Source organism: Tympanuchus pallidicinctus, unplaced genomic scaffold (assembly GCF_026119805.1).
Source record: "Tympanuchus pallidicinctus isolate F22 unplaced genomic scaffold, pur_lepc_1.0 scaffold15, whole genome shotgun sequence".
NCBI classification, from domain to species: Eukaryota; Metazoa; Chordata; class Aves; order Galliformes; family Phasianidae; genus Tympanuchus; species Tympanuchus pallidicinctus.
Window position 1 is genome coordinate 10,429,694 of NW_026294669.1, and position 24,867 is coordinate 10,454,560.

Here is a 24,867-nt window from a genome sequence, read left to right on the forward strand (position 1 = left end):
CCAGGAGCACCAAACTTCGTGTTTACTGAGAGTATGTCTTTGGGACCCAGCACTCAGATAAACTATTCTGCAGGGAACATGGGAGCCCTGATTCCTGATTTTGAGGAATAGGTGGGCATTTTTTGGCAGTCAACATCAGTACTTCTCTGAAGGAATGACGGCTACACTTGAGATCTGCCAATTTGCTTTGTTTTGATCAGGCATGAATTTTGAAGTTTGCACTGCAAAGTGAGGTGGGGACTGGGAAAAGGCTGTGAGCTGAATGATTTTTCCTAGCTGACCACATAAAGGCTGTGAGGCTGGGCCAGGCATTTGTGCTGCTATGCTGTCCTGGGTGTTCATACAGCACCTAACTACTGCAATGCTGCCCCAGTTTCCCTGGGACTTATAAATGATGCTCACCATATGATTTCACCAGCAATAATAACATACCCAGTTTGGAATTTTCATAATTAGATTGTTCTACTCTGTGCTTATAGGAAATCCTGTTAAAGTTTGATTTCCCTTGTTAGATCAATAACAAAATGATCTTTTACTTCCCAGGAGCCTGCTGATGGTGTCTTATTACCTGTTTGTGAGTGGGTGGCTACATGAAGGATCTTGCATGCTTGTTTGTTTTTCAGTGAGCTGAGAAATTAGTAAAACAAGTCATATATATTCTTAGTGTGTCCTTTTATATTTATTGGTGCATGCACACATGCATACAAGTCCTGCTTAACTAAGCAGTACATCATTGCAGCTCAGCTCCACTACAGGCCACTCTGGGAAGTCTAAAACCAGAGAAAATGTTTCGTGTTTCTTTCAGTTATGATCTTTTTTTTTTTTTTTTTTTTCTCCAGTCTTTGTGTGTATCTTGCAAGAAGAGATGCTCCCTGTATTTGCAACTGGCCTATGCCCTTGCCATACCAACAATTTCTCAACAGTATCATTATTATACAGCTGCCTCTTAGACAGCAAACTATGTTATTCATTAAACTGTTATTCATTAAAGATATTTGGAGCTTCTTTGTAACATGCCCCTTGGGAAAGCCAGGAACACCGTCTGCCATGGCAATCCTGTATAAGATCTGTTATTTCAAGAGGCCAGAGCCATGACTGACATGTGCTTATATGTCTGTAATGGATGCAGAGTTTGGTTTCAGCTTGTTTACCAAGGAAGTGCTCAAAAGTCTGCAAACTCATCTGTGTTATATGAATCACTTGGATGTTCACAGCTTAACTGGAAAGTTGTAGACAGGTTTTCACTTGCAGTTTCTCTCATTATTTCTTTCTCTTTAGTTTTATCCATTAGATCACCCTGCTCAGGAGAACTGTGTAGAATCTCCATGTCCTTCTCTATTCTGTCTGGCAGCGCTTTTTGCTCTGGGTCATGGCAGTTTGTATAAGCTGAAACTACAGTATTTGTGCTCCTCTGCTTTAATAACTGCAGCTTTTCTTTGTCCCCAGAAGATCTTATGCTGAAACATATGAGTGAGGTAGACCTGGTTGAGTAGCTTATATCCTAGATCTTCTCAAGACAGCAAATCTCAGCTTTGCAGTCTATATAATCAAGGCTGGTGTGAATTCTGGGCATATAGCATCTGACTGTTTTCTGGTCCTCAGTCTCTGCTATAAGCAGGCAAGTTACTCTGTCTGTGGCCCCAGATATTTAAAGTGAATTAGTTTGAGAGTGTTTAAATCTGGAATTTTACTTCAGACTGTAATTATTGCCTTCTATCAGATGAATGTGATTCGGCTTGTTTGAATGTAGCTTACTGTATATTTTCTCAATATTTTCTTTCTTTGAACATTTTATTGAAATGTGGCCAGCCTCAAATTCTGAGATCTGTGGGGAACAGTTAAGTATTTGCTTGTTGCATTGGAAGCAAAAGCTGTTTTAAACTTGTGGGCTGAAGGATAATAAGAAATGATTTATTTCTTTTGAAGGTTCCTGACATTTTACTGAACACCCCCACCATTTTTCATTTGGCCACTAATACGTTGTTCCCTTTACTGTATGCTGATGGGGGAAAAAAGCACATTAGCATCCATCAGCTCCACAAGTCAGCTCAGAGAGCCCCCTAGGAAATTCTGATAAAGATTTACACTTTTCTTGAACAAGCGAGATTTTGAAAATCCAACCCAAATCTTTAGTTAACAGTGGTTGGGATTGCGGGAAGTCTGAGAGGTATACCAGGCTAAACGTTAAAGGGAAAGCAAAATACATTATGGGAGAACTGACTTCTAGCTCATATCCCTGCTGCCCTTGAATCTCCACATGAGGACTCCAAATGTAACAGATGATGGAGTGTTAACCTGTGACTGGTGGCATCCTGTGCGTAAGATTGGGATGCTGTGGAATACTTGACCTTCTGAGCAGTTTGGTTTAGATTTTGTTTCTATTAAGGAAGCCTTGTGGTAATTTCCTTTTCAATCTTGAAAAATGAAACTGTGGCAAATGAAGCTGATATTTTCTTTCTCAGGATTGATATAGAATTTGTTTGAAAATTATGACTAATAAAGCCATAAATATGGAGTGGTCAGGGAATTAATTTGCTCTCAGGCCAAACATCCAAAAATTACACCTAACAGCTGTCAGTGTATTTTTCATTCTGTAAGAATAATTATAACAATAATGACACTAGTTCTTTGACACTTCCCCATTAGTGATGTCCAGGCACTTCCCAAACCAATGCAATGAGATTTGATTGAAGAAATGATTCAGTGTGCCTTAAAGAGGCCTTAAAGAGGAGAGGGGTGTTGGAAGAGTGCCCTTCATTCACAAGAGGCTTTAGACAGAGTGAATTGCTGGCAATCAGGAGAGATGCAGTGGAGCTTCAGGAGGCAGAGTGTGCTCAGCTACACAGGTCACCAAAGGAGGATAACGTAGACCAAAGCCATGAAAATCCTTGCTCAGCAGCAGAGCAGCTTATTTATGTTTTCCAGAGATAGCACTGGTGCAACAGTGGCTGGCAGCAGCATGGGCTTGGTCCTTCCTCTGGCCCAGTGGCTGGCTCCTTTCAGATCCCAGATGGCAGTAGTTTGGTGAAAGGAATCAGAGCGAGAAGCAAAGCAAAGTGCTTTTCTTCTTCAGTGCAAACAAAAACATTACAGAGACCTGATTCTCACTTTCAGAGTTTACTTTGCGTGGTTTCGTAACCAAGTAAATCCGAGTCAGTGGCATGGCAGTCCTCATTTATTTACCGTATCTGCTCCTGGTGAGTGCTAATATATCATGTTCTCCTAAAACCTTCCATTCAAGGATGTGATTATGTTTTAATAAAGTTCAGTTTAGTACTAGCGCTCTCGTAAGAAGTACTCTTGTTTAATCATGCAGGCTTGCCCTGGAAAATCAGGAATAGCCCCAGCTCAGTCAAGCACTTAATATATGTTTACCTTGAAGTCAGTGTGTTTGTGGAACTGGAACCAAGTGTGTGTTTATGTACTTGGGAAGGCTGCAGTCAAGGTGCGTGGAACTGACATATCAAGGCTGTGAATATAAACTCTAGTATATAATTTTGTTTCCAGCAAGTTCTACTACCACAGGTCCAATTGATCAACTTGTTTTTCTAAGATGGCTGAATCAAGTGATTCAGAAACCAGTGTGTTCCTCAGCTTAATATAGGAGGAACTGGAAGAAAGTCTCTGTCTGTAAAACACAGCAGACTGAGTTAGAGATTTTTCTGATCATTTCTGGCTTTGGGAGATGCAGATAAAATCCTGAAGAACTCTTGTGCTTTGGCTTAAAACTCCACTTTTTCATATATCACCCATCCTTTCACTTTACTAGCACTGGGCAATCCTGGCAATGTTTTTAATGGAAGTGCTTGAGCTGCAAAATTCAGATTTGTATTTTATGTGAGGGGATTGTTCTGTTTTACAGCATATTAATAAAAGAGGTGGAGGTCACTGTCGATCTCTGGTCTTTGATAATCCTGTGCTATTATTAGCCAGCTTCCAACTTAAAAACACTGATGGTTATGAGAAGAGGTTCATTTCGAAACTCTTAAAGGATTTTATAGCCTCTGATTCATAGGTATCATCAATTCATGATGGGGCCTTTATCCACAGGAAACTGTAGTCCTCATAGGTACAATTGGCTAAGTAGTACAAATTCCGTGTTTGTCTCAGATTTTCCTGTTAAGCCTCTGGTGAGCTGGCAAAGAGGGTCAGCTTCTTCTTGAGGATGTTCATCAAAATCCCATCTTCTTCCATGGCAGATCTGAGGATCTGTGAATGAAACTCAAGGGGAATTCAGTCATGTTTTCCCTGTCTTCTCTCAGTATCCTGCATTCTTATCATGAAAACAATTGTGTTGAATCTTGCCCCATCTCTGTTGGCACAGGTACCTGGTGCAGACATATAACTGTAAGGATAGTGGAAAAAAAATTCTGCCGCCAGACGTGGAGGAGATGGTTTGAATAATGACAAAGGAGTGTTTTTTTCCATCAGACCGTAACAGCTGTAGGAGCCAAGATGCAGCTTGCTCCTGTCTGAAAAGAGGGATTATACTGATCAGAACGTCATAGGAAGGTGCAAGTGATGCATGAGCACTCATCATTCTGAGCAAGAGAGATTGTGTGACAGCTGCAGGGCTTGTCTCAGTATACAATGGATCACAATACTTTAATATACTGCAACATGCTAAGCAAACGAGAGCTCTGGATGAGCTGGCAGTGGGGCTGCACATGGCCCTGGTTAGCTTGATTTCACAAGGTGTGGTGGGACGCAGCACAGCATTTGCCTTTGTTGACAGCCTGCTGAGGAAAGTTAGTTCCATCCCTTCCAGCAGCCCTGTGCTGTGCAGATATGCACCTTTGGTCCAGATGACCTTGGATATGGCAAACGGACTCACTCCCCACTCACAACCACACATCACAGAATCACAGAATCACAGAGTCACCCAGGTTGGAAGGGACCTCAAGGATCATGTAGTTCCAACCCCCCTGCCTAGCAGGGCCACCAAACGTACACATTCAGATCAGGTTGCCCAGGACCCCGTCCAACCTGGCCTTGAACACGTCCAAGGACGGGGCATCCACAACCTCCCTGGGCAGCCCGTTCCAGGGCCTAACCACTCTCCTTGTGAAGAACTTCCCCCTAACATCCAACCTAAATCTTCCCTCCTTCAACTTGGATCCATTTCCCCTAGTCCTGCTGTTGTCAGCCCTTTTGAAGAGTTTACTCCCCTCCTGGGTGTAGGTTCCCTTCAGGTATTGATAGGCTGCAATGAGGTCACCCCGCAGCCTTCTCTTCTCCAGGCTGAACAAGCCCAACTCCCTCAGCCTGTCCTCATAGGGGAGGTGCTCCAGCCCTCTGATCATCTTAGTCGCCCTCCTCTGGACCCTTTCCAAGATCTCTATGTCTTTCTTGTACTGAGGGCTCCACACCTGGACACAGTACTCCAGATGGGGCCTCACAAGAGCCAAGTAGAGAGGGACAATCACCTCCCTGTCCCTGCTGACCACCCCTCTCCTGATGGAGCCCAGGATCCCATTTGGCTTTCCATATTCTCCATTCTTGCAGCACTGTGGCATCTCCCCTTTGTCTACTGGCTTGCCATGTTTGCAGTGAGCAGCCATCCCTGGTGAAGGGTCTCTGATACTGTACAGTAGCTGGGATTTGTGTTCTTGTGCAGCTCTGAGAAACAGGGATCGCATTGAAGGGGAAAGAGTCCCTTTCACATTCCACGACTTCTTTCCCAATCCCCCACCCTAATGGTGGGGACTCACCAAGTGCTGTCTGGCTCTGCCCTGGGGTAGTTCTTGACTGAACTTCTGCCTGCCCTTCGCTATGAGTGAATAGGTCAGAGGAACCCAAGCAAAAGAGAGAATGGTGCAAAACTGGCCTCTATGGAGCAGAAATGTGGAAGAACTGTAAAATCTGAAGAAGCTGGAATGTAACTCTCAGTCCTTTAAACTCCTTCCTTGGGAGACCAGCAGGATAGCATAAGAGCACACTGTCCCTTACTGAGAGTGAGCATTAGTTCATGCTTATAATCTGTTGTTCTCTTTATTTGGGATTGAATCCCTGTGTTCTTTCTGACAGACTGGTGTGTTTTGCCAGCTGCTCCACATTAATAATAAAAAACTAAATAAACAAACAGTCGTAATTGTATTTTTTGCAAAAATCAGGTTTGGACTAAGTTCTTTTTTTCTCCATATTGAAAGAATTAAGCTACACTTGTTTTGAAGAAATGATCAAAATTTAGGGAACAAACAGTAAAGATGCTTGGTATGCATTAGCAACAGTGCATCCTGCACATTGTATGCCTTACAGATGATGAAGCATGAATGGACTGGTTTAACTATTTAGACTTGAGACACTACATGGTTTCATGATTTGCCCAAGACAGAGGACTCCAAAGTTAGCATTGTTGGGTACTTGGAGCCTTGCCTACATCTGTACATGATATTCCTCTCTTGGGATGGAAGCTCAGCAAGGTCAATTCATGGAGGAAGTGTATGAGAAGCATAAAATCATCTATACTTGACATAATTTTAAATGGTAACAATTTGGTTGCTATGATTACTATGATTCCTGTGGCTATGTGGACATATGACTTGGGTCTTCCGTTCATGTTTCCCTTCAGGATGGCAAGAGAAAAGCCTTTTCTTCCAACTCCTTCCTTTTCTTGGAATTTGAGAGGTAGAACTCTTTTCTCCCTCTTGATACAAAGAGAGAAAAAGCCTCTTTTTTCCTCTAGTTATTTCCTATCCATGTGCCCTTGGACAGCTTGGAGAGAGCAACTCTTGTGCTTCTTCAGTCTTATTTGAAAGGAAATGGTTATCTGCAGCCATCTATAATGGTGACATCATACAGCTGGTGGGTTAGCTGATCCTTATTTCTCTCATCTTGGAAAGAATTTTGTAGGTGGCCAGCACTAAAATAATTGAGTGAGTGGGCAAGAAATGAGATAGAAATATGACTGGAAGGTGAAGGCTGATAAAAAAGAAAGCAGGAGTAGGAGGGGTGCTTAGCTTGGGTAAGACGGTAAACTGAGTAAAACAATTGGATTTAGATGCTGAGGGAAGAGAGGGGGAAACTGCTGACTTGGGCACGGTGTAGGGTTGGCCTACTTTGTAGAATGAATGTACTATGCCAGCAGCTTTCTAAGTCCTCATAACTATGAACAGAGATCAGAGATTCAGGAAGGCAATGAAGCTAGATATTGCAGCGGTTGGGATTAGGGCATATTTGGTGTACAATTAAAGATTTCAACAGCTCAGGTTAACAAATGAGAGAATGTAATGAGGTGGAGGTGGTGATGGGAAGACAAGACGCGGGGTGATATGCATGTGTAGGAGGATTTTTGGGGTAAAGCCAGCTAGAGTTTTCTGGCCTCCTGAGTAAAGTTGAGCTCCGAGTGCTGACACATTTGTTTGCTTAGCTCTGCCTGCAGATCAAAAGATTTCTCTTTCCCCTGACAATTTTGCTGAGTTGTGGGGTGTTTTTGTGTTGTGGAGGCTTTTTTTAAACATCTCAGCAGGGAATAGGAGTGAAACATTTTCAAAGACTATTGCACTAACCTGTGGTGTGACCTGCAACAGAGAGCTAAAATTTAAAATGAGGTTGATGCTAAAATATGATTCATTGTTGGTCTAATGAAGATAACACTGTAAGTTGACAGTTACTTTTATGGAGCCTCAGAAGCATCCACGCTTGCTGTGTTTCAGAAGCCACGTGGTAGCATGCGCAGTCATTAGCCATCTGATCTTTGGTTGCAGCCTTGCTTGCTTTGTTCCTTGTGGATTCTGATCAGTAACCTTACAGAAAGAGTACTCTGACATCACTCTTAGCAGGCAACTGTCTGCTTCATCAAAAATGCTCTGAATGCTGAGGATAAACGATGCAGAGGATGGTCTAACTTAGCAGGCCTTGGCGAGTGAACAGATTTAAGATGATAGGTTAAATTCTAACAAGAGGTCATTTAATCAGTGTATACCAAAAGCACAGGCTGTGACTTTATGTTACAAAGTGATTTACATCTGTTGGTCATTTTGGGATTCAGCGCTCAGAGTCCTGAGACTCCTGCAAGCTAGTGGATGGATTGGACAAGATCTCAGCACTTGCAAACTGGAGGATCTGCCAGCTGCTGAATGTTTGCCCTGTGCCAAAGCTAAGCAAGCTAAAAGGAGAGGTGACTGTACAGTTACAAAAATCATCAATGTCATTTGTGCCTCGCCGTGAATACTGGCACAGGAGTTAAACAAGCCATGAAGTAGTAAGCTGGATTAAGAGAATTTTTAAGAGATAAACTTGAGGCAATAAGGGAAGCACTCAATGTGTGGTCAAGCTAATGCTGCACAGAAATAGGTCCATATAGCTGCAGAACAGGTATTTACTTAGCCCATTGAGTTTGGCAGGCCCTCAGTGCTTTGTGAATGCTCCACCTCATTACATGAACCTATACCTGCTGTACTCAAAGCCCCTGAAAAATAAGCTGATTCAGCAAGTTGTATTTTCTGGAATGTAGTCTCTGGATCATTCTTTTTGTTTAAATTCCCAATCTTCCTCCCTTAAGGTCTCTTTATGGTTCTTGAAGCTTTTCTATGCTATCCTCCCCATTTGGCAGGAGATTGGTGTTACTACATTGTAGCATAACCAGTGACTGTAGCCGGCACTAGCCAGGAGGAGCTATTCCAGAATGACTCCACTTGTGGACCTTTGTAATATGTGACAACACTGTTGCTCTAAGAACAAAAAGGGCTCATGCAGACATGCCTGAATTTGCTTGCAACTCTCCAGCTTTGTGCAGATGACTTTGCAGCTGCTGGTGTGGATACATATTGGGCTGCAAGCTCTGCCCAAAGCACTGGAGAAAGATTTGGATGAGTAATTTAAGTTGAGCTTTTTGCTCTTGCAGCCTCACTGGTATTCAAAGATAGCAAAATTAGGAACGCGGGCAGCTTGTTTATATGGATATATCCTTATTTTGCAGGAAGAATCCTTGACCCTCTAGGCAATTATGCAGAGAATTATTCCAGAAGAGTTCTTGAGTAGCGATGTGGTTAGCTGAGCTCCATGTACTTAGCAATGGCTTTGCAATTCAAGGCACAAGCAATTCACCTCTCTGCTCATGTGGTGTGTGTTGGATGCAAACAAAGCCATCACAGCCTGCTGGAAAAGGGAACTGTGAGCAGCCTCCAGTGGGATGAAGAAATGAGTCCTATCCTTCAGATAAGGAAGTGTCAGCTCAGTGTTTACATACTTCTTCCCACCAAAACACACAGGATGAGGGTGAGGTGGGGAGCAGCTGGTTTTAAGGAGATGAAGACTCAAGTATTACCAGGTTTACCATGTCTTCAGAAGCTGATCCAAAACTCATCAAGCTTGGTGGAAGACTGCCAATGACTTGAAGAGCCTTTGGATCAGACCCTTAGAGCTAGCTCTTGCAATTTGGCACACTGGCATTTATGTAGCTGGCTAATACCTGTCATGCTCCTGTACTCTCAGGAACCTGTTGCAGAGCAGCATGTCAGCTGGGCACAGGGACCACTACACCAAATGGCACAGGGCCTTTTTTCTCCTTGTCTTAGGCATGCCTGAAAGCCTGAACACAGCTGTGTGCGCCAGTGAGCATTTCCTGTGAAGCTCTGTGCTCTCTGCTGCTGGACACCTGTACCACCTTGAGCTGCTCTGGGTGGTGGTGGAGGCTTTTAAACTGCTGTTTGTTGTCCTAATGTGAAGGAAGTGAGATCATGGATCTTTAACCTCTTGGAAATGATCAGAGATGAGGAGCACAAAGGAGGCCTTGATGAACACTTTGCCCCAAAGCTGCGTGGTTCCTCACTTTCCGGCTCCTGCTGCTGACATGCAAAGCCAGAGCCTTGGCTTTTAATTTTTCATGCTGCTTTTAAACAGATACTTTTGCAAATGTAAACATGCCCCAGCACTGAAGGTTTCTACCCAAATTAAGGAGTCAGCACTGGAAAAATCAGCCGTCTGAAAAAGGTCAAATACGAGCAAACTCTGGAGTTCATTGGGTCCATATGTGTAAACTTCAGCTAATATGGGATAGGCCCAGGGCAGCACTTACCTTGTATAACTGAGCTTGTTTCACAATGAAAGGCTACAACTGTCCTTAGGGATGCCTGTGGTCTGAGCAGTAGATTTGAATGTGCCAAATGAAAAAAAAGACCCGTGTCCTGGCTACATTTCCATTTCACTTTATCCCTTCCCTCTAACAGGAAGAAAGAAGGTTGGAAGGAAAAAGTGCCATTTGGCATTAATTCTGACGACTCGCATTCAGACATTCTTAGCTGGGACCATGCTGGGTTTAATAATCTCCAACTACATTCCTATAAAAGCTTAATTTTGCTATGAGGATGCATGCCTTGAAGCCTTTAATTTAATAACCAGGAAGGGTTTCTTTATAAGTTGTACCACCTGCAGTAGTAGTAGAAATCAAGACACTGCCTGTTATTTCTTGGTCTTGACTGACATTTCAGCCAACATGGAAAGATTCGAGCCACCTACTGCCTTTAATTTTTTTTTTAATTATTTTTACCTGTAATTTGTCAGAGCTTGCCATGAAATAGAAGATCTGATGAGTTTGCCTCTGTGAAGTGAGGAGCTTTTGCTTAGAGCAGCAGATGAAGAAATATTCTTTCTGCCGCTGCACTGTAATAGTGTGTTAGTTAGCAGGAAAAAGTTGGTAGGAGAGAAGGTAAAATGACAAGAGAAATTACGGCCTAAAAGCAGGATCCTTAAAAAGTATCACTATTATACAGCAATCCCCCATTCCCACCCCCACCAGCCAAGAGAAATGCCAGGAGATCCGTATCACATGTCAGCCAGCTAACCTGCCTGAAAGGTGTTATTGCTGCTGGTTCTGCTGCTTGGCTCAGAAGTGTCTCAGCAGCTAAAGGGCTACAGGAGAAGAAGACAGAGCCCCGTTAGTTAGGAGAATGCAAGAGGTGAAACTGCAGAGCCTCCTCAGTGCCAGTACATCATTGTGGGTCCCAGAGGAGTGTAGGAGGTGGGGATGCTTGAAGGTTAGGTAGGCTGTTATTCTTTAACTCATGCCTTTTCAACGAAGAGCAGATGAGGTACGCGTGTTGCGTGCGGCTACATGGTGGGACAAGAATGCTGGGAAAGGCTGGAAGCTTCCAGCTCGTGGTGATGGGGTTTTAAGATTGTATGGGTGAAGGTCCCAGCAGGACTCAGTCAGGTGGAGCATGGGGACGAGACTGGTGCTCAGCCCCATTTCACTGGAGCTCAGGAAGGGTTAGGAAATGTGATGTTCAGGACAGAACCAGAAGTTTCATGGCAAGGTTCTGTCCTGGAAAGCAATGCAGGACAAGTAAAGCAAAGAAAAGGGACTTTTACATGTATTTTGTTAAGGTTTTGGTAACTGAAAGACTTGATTAGCTGTCATCCATCCCTAGAAAAAGAGGGGATTTAAGATTGCTCAACAAATATTCCTATGTCAGAAGTTTCAAACTGTTAGACATCTGTAACACTACAGAACATGCCAAGGCACCAAAAGCCTTACAAACAACACGATTACTTGTCAGTATCATCATTTCAGTCCAGGGGAGAGGAGAACTAATGCTTACATCAACATGTTCAAACCTGCCTGCCTTCAATGAACCTTCTTGTTACTAGGGATATAAATTGACAAGGTGGCATGTTTATTCAGAAATCTTTTGTTCTGCTCTGGACATAGCTGCATCAGTGCTGTGGTTTGTCCTGGTCACTGGCCTGTCTCTTGATGTCCTATTGGTATGGGACCAGAAGATTTTGCCTTTTGCGTTCAAAGCTTTGAGTCTTATGGATCTTCAGCATCCAGCCCTTGAATGAGGCAGGGTTCATTGTCAACAGGTTACAGAGGGATTCTGATATGATTTGGTCTCATCTGTGCCCTGCTCCCTTGGATATTTACTATTCTCCATGTATAACAGGACTAAGAGAAGCCCTCAAAGTATACGTGGGTGATTTTCAGGAGAGAGGGATAAAATGATAGGGATCCCAGGTACTAGCTAAAGTGAAACCTGGCACAGAACCTAAAGCCTTTCCTTGGAGCAGCCAGATCTCAAATCACTCATGCTCTATCCTGGTGCTCAGTCAGGTGAGCCCACCTTCTCTTTTTGGAGAGCAGCTGCTTCCCTTTGCCTGGCAGAGAAGGCAGGGCAGTGGATGCGTCACAGCAGGCAGCCTGGTCCCTGTACACCACTTAGCCTCATCAGTGGCCGTGACTGGCCGGGTTTAACAGAACTAAAACAACCTGCCACTGTCTCCAGAGCCACCGCTCATGCTCCGTCTTGGATGTGAAAATAAGTGCTGAGACAGCCCTGTGTTTATGTACATGTATTGCACATTCTGTCGAGAATGAGAATAAATAGCAACCCTTTAAATAGATTATTAATTAGCCTTCTCCTGAGAGATAACTCAGTAGGAAATCCATTAGCAGATGTCTGGGTGAACTCACTGCTTCTAGAGCAGACTTATTGTGTTCTGCTTTCTCCTTTTCCTTGCAGATCTGAAGCCTTGGGTGTCCAATTTCACCTATCCAGGTGTGCATGATTTTTCTCAGCTCGCCCTGGATGCCAACAGGAACCAGCTCATTGTGGGAGCAAGGTAAAGAGAATCTTTTAATTAGACTAGGGTTGATGCTCAAGCTCTTTCTTTTGGGTTCTGGCTTTGGAGGTGAGTGTGTTTCCAGCTTATGTGGCCAGTCTCCCCCTTCAAAGAGAAAGCTGTAATTTATGTAGAGGGATTTAGTCTCCTAATATAATTGCAAAGAAGAGAAAATTACTAGAATTAAAAAAGAAAAAGATGCAATCAAAATGACTGGTTAATGAAGCAGAATGCTGGCTTCTCCCTCAGTATCATTAATGTTAGGAGAGTTGTAGTGAATTATTCTGCACTATCACTCTGCCAGCAGGGAATTTGGCTTTTTTTGGTGTGTTTGCTGTGGGCAAACTCTGTATCTGTACTAGATTCATCTACACACCTTTGCATATACTGTAGTGAGAGTTTGGCAGCATATACGATCGCTTTCTTGTCTTTTAGAATTCACTCCACAACCTGTTTGCTTCATTTTGCTGACGTAGCCAAATCCCCACCTAATGCATTTGGGTGCAGCGTTGTTGTTCTGGCCCATTGTATATAATTAGCATATATATCCTTTTATTTTTAAACATTATCTTTATTTAGGATGCTATAAGAGAAGCATAGAAACACAAACACGGTGCGAGTACAGGCAAGCTCTAACAAATTTAGAGCTGCATTTGTACCAGGGAAAAAGAACTGTGGTTCAGTGAAATAATATACGTCAGGAGTGGCTGAATCATGAGCCCCCACAGCAACTATTTTTTATTGCATAATAAACATGTAAGACAGCCTCCAAAGAAAGGACTAAGCACGATCTAACAACAAATCAGCCCCCACCAGCAGTATAATGCTTAGAAGCAGATAGCGTTATGGTGGCAGGTTGTGCTACAGGAGAAACGGAGGCAAAGACTGCTGTCAGCCCAGGCTGTTCAGCACCAGTGAGCAGGGAGGGGAAAGGGGCTGGGAGAAGACAAAGGTGTATTAGTGGAATGGCACTGCATTGGGGACAGTCATGACCAGTGCCTTCTGCCAGGCGCTGTACAAACACAGGCTTCTCACTCTGAGGGATGCGTGGTTTACATCATTCAGCAGGGCAGCAGGTGTCCCATTGCTGTTGCTGACATGCCTCACCCCTGCTAAATCCTTGGCACATAGCCTGGAGGGAGGCTCTGTCTCCACAAGGGTTTGTATGAGAGTGGCTAAACGCGAGGCTACAGCATCATTATAAGCAGGAGAATGACAGTAAATTTGGCTTCCTGCTGGAGGTACTATATAGTGCAGTGTATTACTTTAGGCAGAAGTAGTAACAAGTATTTATAGAATTTGCTTGGAGAAGTCAGTTTTCACTCAGTGCGACCAAGCCTAACTAGGAGAATGAAAGTTTTGACGGAGCCACATGGTTCTGTTGAGCAATTATTGATAGAATTAATCATAGAATCATTTGAGTTGGAAGGGATTCTTAAAGGCCCTGATCCAACTCCTGTGCAATGATCAGGGACCACTATAGCTCCATCAGGTGCTCAGAGCTCCATCCAGCCTGACCTTGGTTGTCCTCAAGAACAGGGTATCTATCACCTCTCTAGGCAATCTGTGCCAGTGCCTCACCACCCTTATTGTAAAAATCTCTTCTTCTTTATATCTAGTCTAAACCTCCCTTCTTTTAGTTTGAAACCATTTGTCATTGTCATATCACAACAGACCCTGCTGAAGAGCCTGTCTCCTTTCATATAGCCCCCCCTTACACATGCAGTTTCCCAGGGTGCGTTTTTGGGCTGGATACAGCCATGGTGTGAGGAAGGTGGAAAGCCTCCATTCCTTTCCCTCCTTGCCATTTCATTCCCATTCTACATGGGGCAATGGGGGGAGGTGCACAAATGTGGGTGCAGTCAGAATCTTTGTCCTGCACAGCACTGTGGGTCCTCAGGGTCAATGGAGCTCCCAGAGCTGTGCCAGAGAAATGGGAATGGGAAGTCATGGCTTTTTTGTTCCCTCCCTGATAAATCCCCACCTTGTTCTGGACTATTTTTAGGGGTGATTTTTTTTCAGTCATTAGTTGCTCGTGCACCATCTGCCTGAATTTGCAAATGAAACAATACCTCAAAGAGATAGGAGCTGTCTCTATCCATCTCTACAGGGTGTAATTTATGAAACCTAAATTTAAATGTTAACCATGTTTAAATGTGCTGCCGCAGATCATATAAGTAGTAACACCAGCTATTCTGGGGTTGTGGAAGGAGGTTGGGATCAGGGTAGAGTTTATAAGTGCTCCCACTTCTCAATTTCCTGGTTAACATCATTCTCTTAGACCACGGCATTATAAATTATTTCAGGCCAGTTCTTTTTGTCTCTATTTAAAAGCTGTATGACCTCACCACATCATCTCTTCGCTTAGTTCATCCTGTGGTTCAAAGTCTTGTGGAAAATGCTTCCTAGAAGAAAAGAAGATCCCGGGGCTCACTGGGGTTTTGGTTTTGGGAATTGGACACAGCGTGACCAAAACTGTGAGAGGTATTGAGGACACGCTGTTTACACAGGAAGCTGTAATAACACGAGCCTCAGATTTTTTAAGCTTTATCCTTATCTGAGAGCCCTCCCCAAGTGAGTGGTGCTGTCTGAGCACTAACCAGAGGAGTCTGATAACTCCACTGCACCAAACACCTGCCAAGTCAAAATCCCAGAAACAAAGAATTAGTTTCAAAAGCCCACCGTGGTTCCTAAGCAACGTATTTACTTGTCACATCATTTGTAAAACCCAAACACTTGCAAGTGAGGATGTGAATGGTGTAGAGCACTGTAAATCTCACACTGCCCGTATTAGGAGACACATTTCATTAAGTATAAAAACACACATTTTAAAAATTCGTAACCTTCATTTTGACTCATGGTTTTTGGTTTTTTTGTTGTTGTTGTTGTTTGGTTTAAAACACAGTGTGACTATTTTAATGTACTCTTTTTCTTCTGTGAATGAGTGACTGTTTTGAAATATTTGCTGCTTATTCAGCTCTTGAGCTCACGTGATTATTATTTGAACCTATTTTAATGAGAGGAAAAACAATTTTCTAGATCTCATTATTACTGAGAAAAAACTGGAAAATATGAGCTGAACAGCTGAAAAAACCAAGACACATGAATCCTTCTCCTCCCCCTCATCCCAATAAAAAACTGATGGGTTTTGGAGCCTGAATCCTGCTTTTTCTGTGTGAGCTATCTGCAATGCCACTTCGTCCAATTGTCCTGCTTTTTTTTTGCTAAACACTTTCTTCTTTTCATCAGGAGTAAGCCTCGAATTTTTCAGACCTGAGAGACCTTCCAAGTCAAAGCCAATATAGGAGCTGAAATGGAAACTGATTGCAGCCTTGACTATGTAGAAACTTCCATTCCTCTCTAATGGTGCAATCAGGAATGCTTATTGTCTTTACTTTCAATTTTTTCCCCATTATTAGATTTCAAATTTAACTCAGCTGTACAGCATTCCTAGTGAGCAGTTTGCTTTTATTAACTGAAGGTCTACTTTCTCTACCTAAACATCTGAAATCAGAGATTAATGGTGAGGAAATGGGTGGCAGTTTCTCTCAGATTAGTGTCATGTAATGAGCTATAGTTTTGAATTATAGACACAAGTTGTATATGCCGCCACGGCAGAGGAGGCACAGAAGAGATTATTCTGGTACCAGAACAAAGGCTGGGAGACTGGGACACTGCTCTTTTGTCAGCAGTACAGCTGGTGAATGGACTGGGAAGAACAGCCTGAATGAGCTGTGATATAAAAAATGGTTTAACAAAGGAGATAGCTGAATTTCCTAACTCGATGGGCAAGTAAAAGAGACCTGTGTTAAAAAAATGGTGACTTGAAAAATACAACTGTTTGAACTCTGTGCTATATCTGAAGGTCAGATCTAAATGCTGTTAGTAGACATGGAGAGTAACAACCTGGCTGTGAACCCTCCACTTGTGCTGGCGAGGATGCTAAAGGTGATGGTGGCGCAGGAGGAAGCCTTCATCCCAATCCTGCAGCATGTCCCAGCTCAATGCTCTCTTGTCTTTATTCCCCTGTTCTTCTCTGCCATGTCCACATCAGAGGCAGGGACCCCATAGCCATGACTTCACCTGAATTTTAGAGAATTGTAGAACTGTTCCAACTGTAGGCTGGAAAAAAACCCTAAGATCATCCAGTTCAACCATGTACCCACTACTAGTGTTGCTCACTAACCTATGTCCCTAAATAACACGTCTCCAAGGTTCTTTAATACATCCAGGGACAGAGACTCCACCACTTCCCTGGGCAGCCTGTGCCTGTACCCAAGCAGTGCTCTGTTCTCTCACCTGTGCTGTAGGCAGTGTTCTAACCCAAGACTTGCTACTGGCTGGGCAGAGATAAGAGCCAATAACCAGATGTTGATATGAAAGACCCTGCTTGAAATCAAGCCAAAAAACCGTTCTTCACAAGAACTCCCTGGCGAGGAGTACGCAAAAGTTTTAAAGGAGGATGGTTGAAACACCATGTGAAAATCTGGCACAACAGCGGGCTGAAGGGAAACAGCTTGGACAACAGGAGGACAGTACCCAAACAAATGGCTGCACAGAGAGTGGTTGGGAAACCCTGAAGGGAGCATTTGACTTCTCCCAGAAGGAAGCTTGTGGGATTGTCGGCTCGGGGCAGCAGCCTGCTGGGGCTGTGGGTGTGAGAGGCATAGCAATGAGAGGCGGCCATTTGCAGCCTGTGGAGGTGTTGCTGTAGAAATCCAGCCAGAAAGCATTGTGACCAGAAGTCCATATAGTTCTGCTTGCCAAGAGGACTGTCAGCTCCATCAGGAAATCAGAAGGAATCATCTCTCATGGCAGTTGCACAGGAAACTGAAGCGCAGGGGCCCTTGTCACAAATGGCCATCGCCATGAAGAGCCTGAAGGTAGAGGGCAGTGAGCAAACACTGTCAAGGGAGTCAGAACTGGCAGGTAAAGTGCACATCATTCTGGCCTGCCAGATTTTTCTGCTCTGGAGGTAGAGCCACCAAGCTCTTCATGATGCAAATCTGCTTTGGCATAGGGTGATTTTTGTACTTGATTTAGAGCAGAACTGAAAATGCCTGGCAATGGCAAGTAGATAGTAGCAAGAAAGCGGACATGGGTAGTTTGGGGAGCACAAAAGGTGCTATGTTAACTTAAGAAGCTTGCTACAGATCAGGTCAAAAGATTTTCCTCTAGGATGTAGAGCAGGTATTGAAGGATCACTTTTGTCTTTGAACAGGCTGCCTTAGTGGGAGCAAAGCCTGGGTGCACCCCTTCCTGGCTGTTCTTGCTCTTGACTCATAAGTACAAAAACTTCTTTGCATCACACAGGCTTAGGAGCTGAAGACTGAAGGGAGGGACTGACGTCCAGAAAAGGTCGTTTCAAGTTGCAACTTGCAGAAATATGGTAAATTGTAAACATAATCTTGGATCCCCAACCAGTAGGTTTTGCATCCTGAGTTTACTGAAACTCTCTGGTTTGTGATAGATTAGTCCATCAGACACCAGGTTTCATGCAGATTTCTGGCTGAATGCAGGCTCCTTCCTGCCTACTTGTCAGAAAGCTCAAGAGCACTGCAGTAAAACCCTCAAAACCCATGTTGCTCAGAAAATATCACTCTTACCCTTGGGCATCTTCAATCTTGTCCAGATCTGGGCTGCCACCGACCCTGAAGAGAACAAATCTTGGCAGATGGTGCTGCCTGTGCAAAAAGCATTCTGCAAACAAGGAAGTTCAGTGGCAAACTTTGGGGCAGAGTGGGTTTGAAGCTTTAGGAATCAGTATCAGGTCTAAATTTAAATAACAGCACTTTCTACTGCCAAATGATCAGGACCTTGTAATGCTGAGACATGTGGGATTGTGATAAATCTGTAATGTGTGCTTTGTTGCACCTAGCACAACTACTGCAGAAAGACTGTGCTTTTTGAAGGTACCAGCCAAAGTCAGCCCAATGTTAGAGGCCTCTGCAGTATTCTGCATGGCTAGCATGGCCATGGCCAAAGTTTTCTTATGAACTCACAAAAAATCTGTGGCAAAGGTGGAGTTTGATCCATTTGCTGTTGTGTTTCTGCCTGGTAGAAGCAAGTACCTGGCACTTGTCCTCAGCCTTGCATCCCCAGAGAAGGCGTAAGTCTTTCACAATGCTTGTGAAAGTCTGTGAGTTCTGCACACCTATATGGGGACAGTGAGCTCAGCTGAAAAATTCAAGTCTCATATAGCATGAAGAGAATAACTTGCAAACAAACTAACATGTGCCACGATCACATGAGCATAACCAAAAGTAAATAGAATCTTGGCTTGTCCTGATACCTACCATGTATGACATGCCATTCCTCACTGACTACAGTTTGACTGAATGCTTTTCTAAGATGAAGTGGCTGAGATGAGTTACTGCCATGTTGATGGCTCACATTAGTGTCACGCCAGCTTTACCCCCTTCTAAGTCACGTTTGGCTGAGAAATTACCTTGCTGGTTGAGGTCTTAATGAGGACGTGAGCCAGCAAAGAGCATGATAATGTTTTTGATTATATCCAGATTGTAGCAGGGTAGCTGAAAGGGCTGCTGTGAAGAAACCTGAAAAAAAACAACAACAAATACTATCCTTTCTCACTGTGATTCTTCCAATCAGACAAAAAGCTGCATCCTTGTGGGGGGTGGGGGGGAATTGGAAGGGGGACAATGGAGGGAGGGAATGGAGGGAGAATCACTCTCTGAAAATAGCAAAAACTTCCAAAGGAACATTGGTATTTTTTAAAGAAATTGCCTGACCTGCGTGAGAAAGAATACAGTGAAGGTGAGGAACCTGTGATTAGACATTACAGCTAGTTAAATCCATAATTGGAGGTGCATAGTTTCTTTATGCAGGGAACAAAAATGTGATCTAAAGTGCAGGAGATTTTCCTCTCTGATATCATGCCAGCCCAGCCCTTGTGTCAGTATGGAGGGGTGAAGCCCCACAGAGATTCATGGCTTTTATAGGATTTGCTATCCTTTGCTGGTCTGCAAGGAGTCTGAATTTGCTGCACCCCAAAGATGTGCTGTCCCTGGCTAAGTTCTTTACAGAGGGAGTGGTGAGGTGCTGGAACAGGCTGCCCAGAGAGGTTGTGGATGCCCCATCCCTAGAGGTGTTCAAGGCCAGATTGGATGGGGCCCTGGGCAGCCTGGTCTAGTATTAAATGGGGAAGTTGGTGGCCCTGCATTTGGCAGGGGGTTGGAGATTCATGATCCTTGAGGTCCCTTCCGACACATTTTCTGGCCGTTCTGTGATTCTGTGGCTTACCCCTTGGGAAAGAGGGAAAAGGTGTAGACAGGAAAAGGATGGAAGGAGAATTCTTGTTGTTCATGGGATTCTAAGAAATTTGTAACCTGGTCCAAATTTTGTTTAAAATGTAACTTTTTTTCTTAGCTAAAATTTATACTTTTGAGGAGAACAGAATGCGAACTTCAATTTATTCCAAATAAATACATCAAATAAAACACTGCACTGCAGCACTGTCAGGTAGCCGTGTCTGGCAAATGCACAGAATAAGGTGCAGCTGCAAGAGAGCAGCTTTGCCCTGGTGTGTACCTGGAGAAGAGGCGATGGTTTTTCACATAAGCTGCAATGCCATACCTATTGCTTCTGGACATGAACTGACCAAAATGCAGGCTTGACATGAAAAATACCTTGTGTTACAGATAAAAGGGAAATTGGCGTTAGCCTATCACAAAAGCAGACACCCATGAAAGACCCAATTTCCTTTACTAACACACCAAGAATACTTAACTTTCAATACTGTGTTTGAGAGAGTGGGATGTGGGCAAGCATAAGGTCAGGATATTTTGGCAAATGTCTTAGAAGCTTGGAGATAATGTATTTTTCAGCATCACAGGTTGAGATTGCAGAGCATTTTCCTTTGGCATTGCTGAAAATGTTGTCTTTTGTTCTGATTAAGGTGATCTGTCAGTTTAATATGGCAGGGCTCACCACAGTGACTTGCATTTTGCTTTATATCCAGATGTTTAGATGCTGAAGCCTACTGCTCAGCGCCACTTCAAAGATATAAAAAACAGCAAGGAGAATCATAGAATAGAATCATAGAATTATTAAGGATGGAAAAGACCTCTAAGATCATCCTGTCCAACCATCCACCTACCACCAGTATTTCCTCACTAAACCATGTCCCTTATTACAGCCTCTAAACGTTTTTCAAATGCCTCCAGGGATAGTGACTCCACCACCCCTTGAGTAGCCTGTACCAATCACCACTCTTTTGGAGAATAAATTTTTCCTAATATACAACCCGAATATCCCCTGGTGCAATTTGAGGCCATCATTTCTTGTCCTATTACTGTTATCTGGGAGAAAAGGCCAACCCCACCTCACTACAACCTCCTTTTAGGGAAATGCAGAAAGCCATAAGGTTTCCCTCTAGCCTTTTCTCCTGGGGAGTCCTGAGAAAGGACTGGTTTGCAATAACTTAATCTCACCAGTCAATTCTATGCATATTTCCTTTCAAGTTTTGTTGAACTCATTCTGAATCTGAGGAAAACATAACAGAACTGAATGGGTTTGTCAGCCCAAGATAGCAGGTGGAGGGCCACAGGGGATATTTTGCAATATTCAGTGCATCAGAAGAAGAGGAATTTCACAGCTTGGCTTAGGAAAACACAACTAAAGCCATGGGCAAATAGGAGATGAAAGGTCCCCACACAGCTCGAAGCCATCAGAAGGTGCTGTCAGTGCTCTGTGACTCTGCCAGCTGGATGGGAGAGGCACAGAAGAATTGACAGTCGTATGTCAAGAGAGACTCGAGGTGGGATAAAATGTGATGATTGGAGAGGTGGACTCCAGCGACAATCCAGAAGCAGTGTCTGGGACCCTGGCTTAATTTGGAAGCTGCTTGTATAAGGAGCCTCTTTTAAGAGGATGCTGCTCTAGCTCTGGCTGGATTTATCACAGGGAAATGCTGCTTTGGGAAAAGTACTTGCTCATACACCAACTGCATCATATTACTGTGTGCCATTTAGTATGGTTCTCTGTTGAACATCTATTGATTTTTAAGAAAGAATGATTTAACAGACAAGTTTTTCTTCAATAGAAATGAAATTACTGGTGAATAGGAATCTAGTCTGTAAGGGAGATGCTGGCTCACCACCTTTTCTCTAGCAGGTGCATGTCAGGCTTTTCAAAAGAATCACTGGAGGAGCATTTGCAAAGGGATCATCTCATCGCACTCCAGAGCAGGCACATAATTAATTCTTTCTGAGAGCAAAGGCTGGCATCGTCTTTCAGGAGCAGAGTTTCTTGGAATGGTTGGCTGGTTCAGAGATGTGGATAACCATCTGAAAAGGCCACAGCTGGGCCTGCGTGAAGGCACTGTGCATTAATCTAGCATGAGATTTGGTAGGCTAGAGCCCTGGGGTCTGCACTCGATTCTATCACTGCCTTGCTGTGTGCTTTGAAGAAGGGTGTTTAACCTTTCTCTGGCTTGTTCTGTTCATTAGTGTAAAGGGGCAATGATACTAACCCGCTCCTGGGGAGTCGTGAAGCATGACTAAGCTGTGTTTGCCATGCACTGTGGAAGTACAAAGTATATCTAAGACTCTAGGAGCAAAGATGGGAAGAGCTGACATGAGCTGCTGGCTCCTTGCCCAAGGCCCACCCCCAGAATGTGACTTCTAGGGGTGCTGGGAGGGAGCATGAGATTTGTCACATGCATAATTCCGTGTCTTGTTCAGCACTGCCCAAAGGACCCTGCTCTGTTAATTATCTTATTATGCATGCTGTGACAGTTGTAAGTCCCTCTTGCAGACCTGGCACCTAATTGCAGCATGAGGGCAGGAAAAAACTCCCCAGAGCACCTCAAGTGTACTTGAAGTCTCCAGTATCCTACCTGGGCTGTGCTGGATGCCTGTTTTGTGCAATAATAAACCCAAAGGCCATAACAACTCTTCATGTAGTCATCTTCAGCTTACCCTAAATGTTTTTTTAACATGATCAAACATTATCAGCTGCTGTTGGCTTATTTCTACTAGCAGGTGTGTGTACAAAGAGGGGGCTTGAGATAGCCTGCCCTGAAGGAGGGAGGGGGAAGTTCCTCACATCTGCTGTAAAGTGCTTCCCACTGGAAAATCCTGGTTTGTCTTGCAGCCCTGATGCTCGGTGACATTGCAGACAAAGTCCATTTCCCTCATTGAAAGTTGTTTCTAGCCCATAGGATGAGTGAACAAGTGAATGGGAATAATGTTAAAAGTTCATCGACAAGGTGCCTCGACTATGTGAAATAAACACTTAGTAATTGACTGTGACTTGGGAATATCATGGCAAGTGGATTTAAGTGGATATATTCTTCCACCGTTTCTTAAAGTACATCTCAGCTGCTCTCCTGCTGCTGTGGTATTAAAACTTTGTGGTACCAGGCACTATCAGTGCTTAATCGTGTAACAAGACAGCCAAATACAAGTTAGGAAGCCAATTAAAACTTTCTTCTACAGGATTTTTTACTGTGGCTTGGCTCTGTCCATAGGTAGATCAATGTAGAAGACGCTGTTCAGAAAGTAAAACACTTCTGTTTGCACCCAATTTCCATGAATGTAAATTGGTTCTTCAGCACATGCTTAAATTCTGTTCCCCAGCTTGGAGGCAAGTTATTCTACCAAGCCGGGCACAAACTAATGGACCAGGAGATCAGCTCCTGCTTGAGCTGCTCTATGATACTGGCTGAGTTGGTTATGCTTTGCTTTCAGTGTAAAGGAAATTACATCTCTATGTTTGTTTTTTTTTTTTGTACCTTTTCTGTATGTTCAGGTGGCAAATTCTTCAAAGTGGATTGCATAGATTAGGAAGATCTTTACATCAGATAACTTCATGTACCTGAGCTGGGGGCTAATACTGCAATAAGGAGTGACAGAAGAGCCATCCTGATGGTGTTTCATTTGGCTTTTGCTGTGACTTTATGGATCCAAATTGAGGGAGGGAAGATTTAGGTTGGATGTTAGGGGGAAGTTCTTTACAAGGAGAGTGGTTAGGCCCTGGAACGGGCTGCCCAGAGAGGTTGTGGATGCCCCGTCCTTGGACGTGTTCAAGGCCAGGTTGGACGGGGTCCTGGGCAACCTGGTCTGAATGTGTACGTTTGGTGGCCCTGCTAGGCAGGGGGGTTGGAACTACATGATCCTTGAGGTCCCTTCCAACCTGGGTGATTCTGTGATTCTGTGTGTGATTCTGTGACTTCATCGCCAGAGGAGCCACCACTCTGTGTGAAGCAGCAAAACCTCAGTCTGTCAGAGAATTTAGGGTATTACTGATTAACATGGGCGTTTTCAGAAATGTGCTGATGTTATGAGTAGTTGTGAGTAATAGTAGAAGAAGTAATCAGCAGTTTGAGGCACCTTGCAATGTGTATAATGTCATTTATCCCAAGATATTTAGAAGAGAATATTCAGAAGAGTGTGGCCTCTTGCTCTAGAGAGCAAAAGTGGCTGAAGTGCAGCCAAGTCAGGGATGAAAGAGAGTTTTTGTTGTAATACCATGGAGTGAAAGTGCAAGATCTTTAGGATAGAAAGAGAGTAAAAGAGTTGTCCTATCCCTCCAAGTTTGTGCACCAGCTTTTTGTATGGGAGAAAAAGGTTATTAGAATAGCTGTTTGCACCAAGCCATTGCTCTTCTGGCCTAGTTCAGCTTAATTTGAGAGAGAAAGCAGTTAGTCAACATCTACTTGCAAGAAAAAATGTGAGGGGGAAAAGAATTAAAAAAAACAAGAAAGCAACCCATCTATTCATGTGGAGTGAGATCTCAGTGTTCTCATGTATTTCTTAATCCTACTCTTCCAGATGCTTTAAATTGTAGTTTAGCAAGGTATTAAACAGACATAACTTCAAATATGAACAGAAAAAAAGGCACAAATGGGGCAATTCTAGGTACAATAAACCATGCTTGTCCATTCAGAGACCTCATTCATTCTTGGACCGAAATTGCAGTTAGGATAAAGTTCATAAAAATGGTACTATCTTATTCAGCAAATCTTTCCCTTGGCTTTTAACTCAAGGTATAGCTTTACAGAATGAATAGGGTTAAAAGAACTTTTTATTTTATTTTATTTTATTTTTAAATTAAGGTTTAGTTGTTTCTAGCTGGGCAGGTCAGCTGGTGTCTCTGGTCTGCCTAACGGTGTTCATATTAGTGCTGATGAGATGTGAAAAGGATCAAACAAATGAAAAGAAACTGCCAGTGGCTCTTCAGACACCAGGTAAAGCAAACTGACGAAAAATTAAGGGAAACCCTTCTTGCTGTAAGAAAGTTGCAAGGTCAGGCTTAGAGAGTTGAGGTTATTGTGAAGTTTTT

At 43.5% G+C, this 24,867-nt stretch overlaps 1 protein-coding gene across 5 annotated transcripts in view; it reads left to right on the forward strand.

Moving 5' to 3' along the window:
* Positions 1–24,867, forward strand: part of SEMA5B (semaphorin 5B) — a 251,698-nt gene that overhangs the window by 123,429 nt on the left and 103,402 nt on the right. For all 5 annotated transcript variants that reach the window (XM_052676287.1, XM_052676292.1, XM_052676288.1 and 2 more), the window contains exon 5: positions 12,462–12,561. In XM_052676287.1, the coding sequence (XP_052532247.1) occupies positions 12,462–12,561 (100 nt within the window). The remainder of the gene's footprint in view (positions 1–12,461; positions 12,562–24,867) is intronic.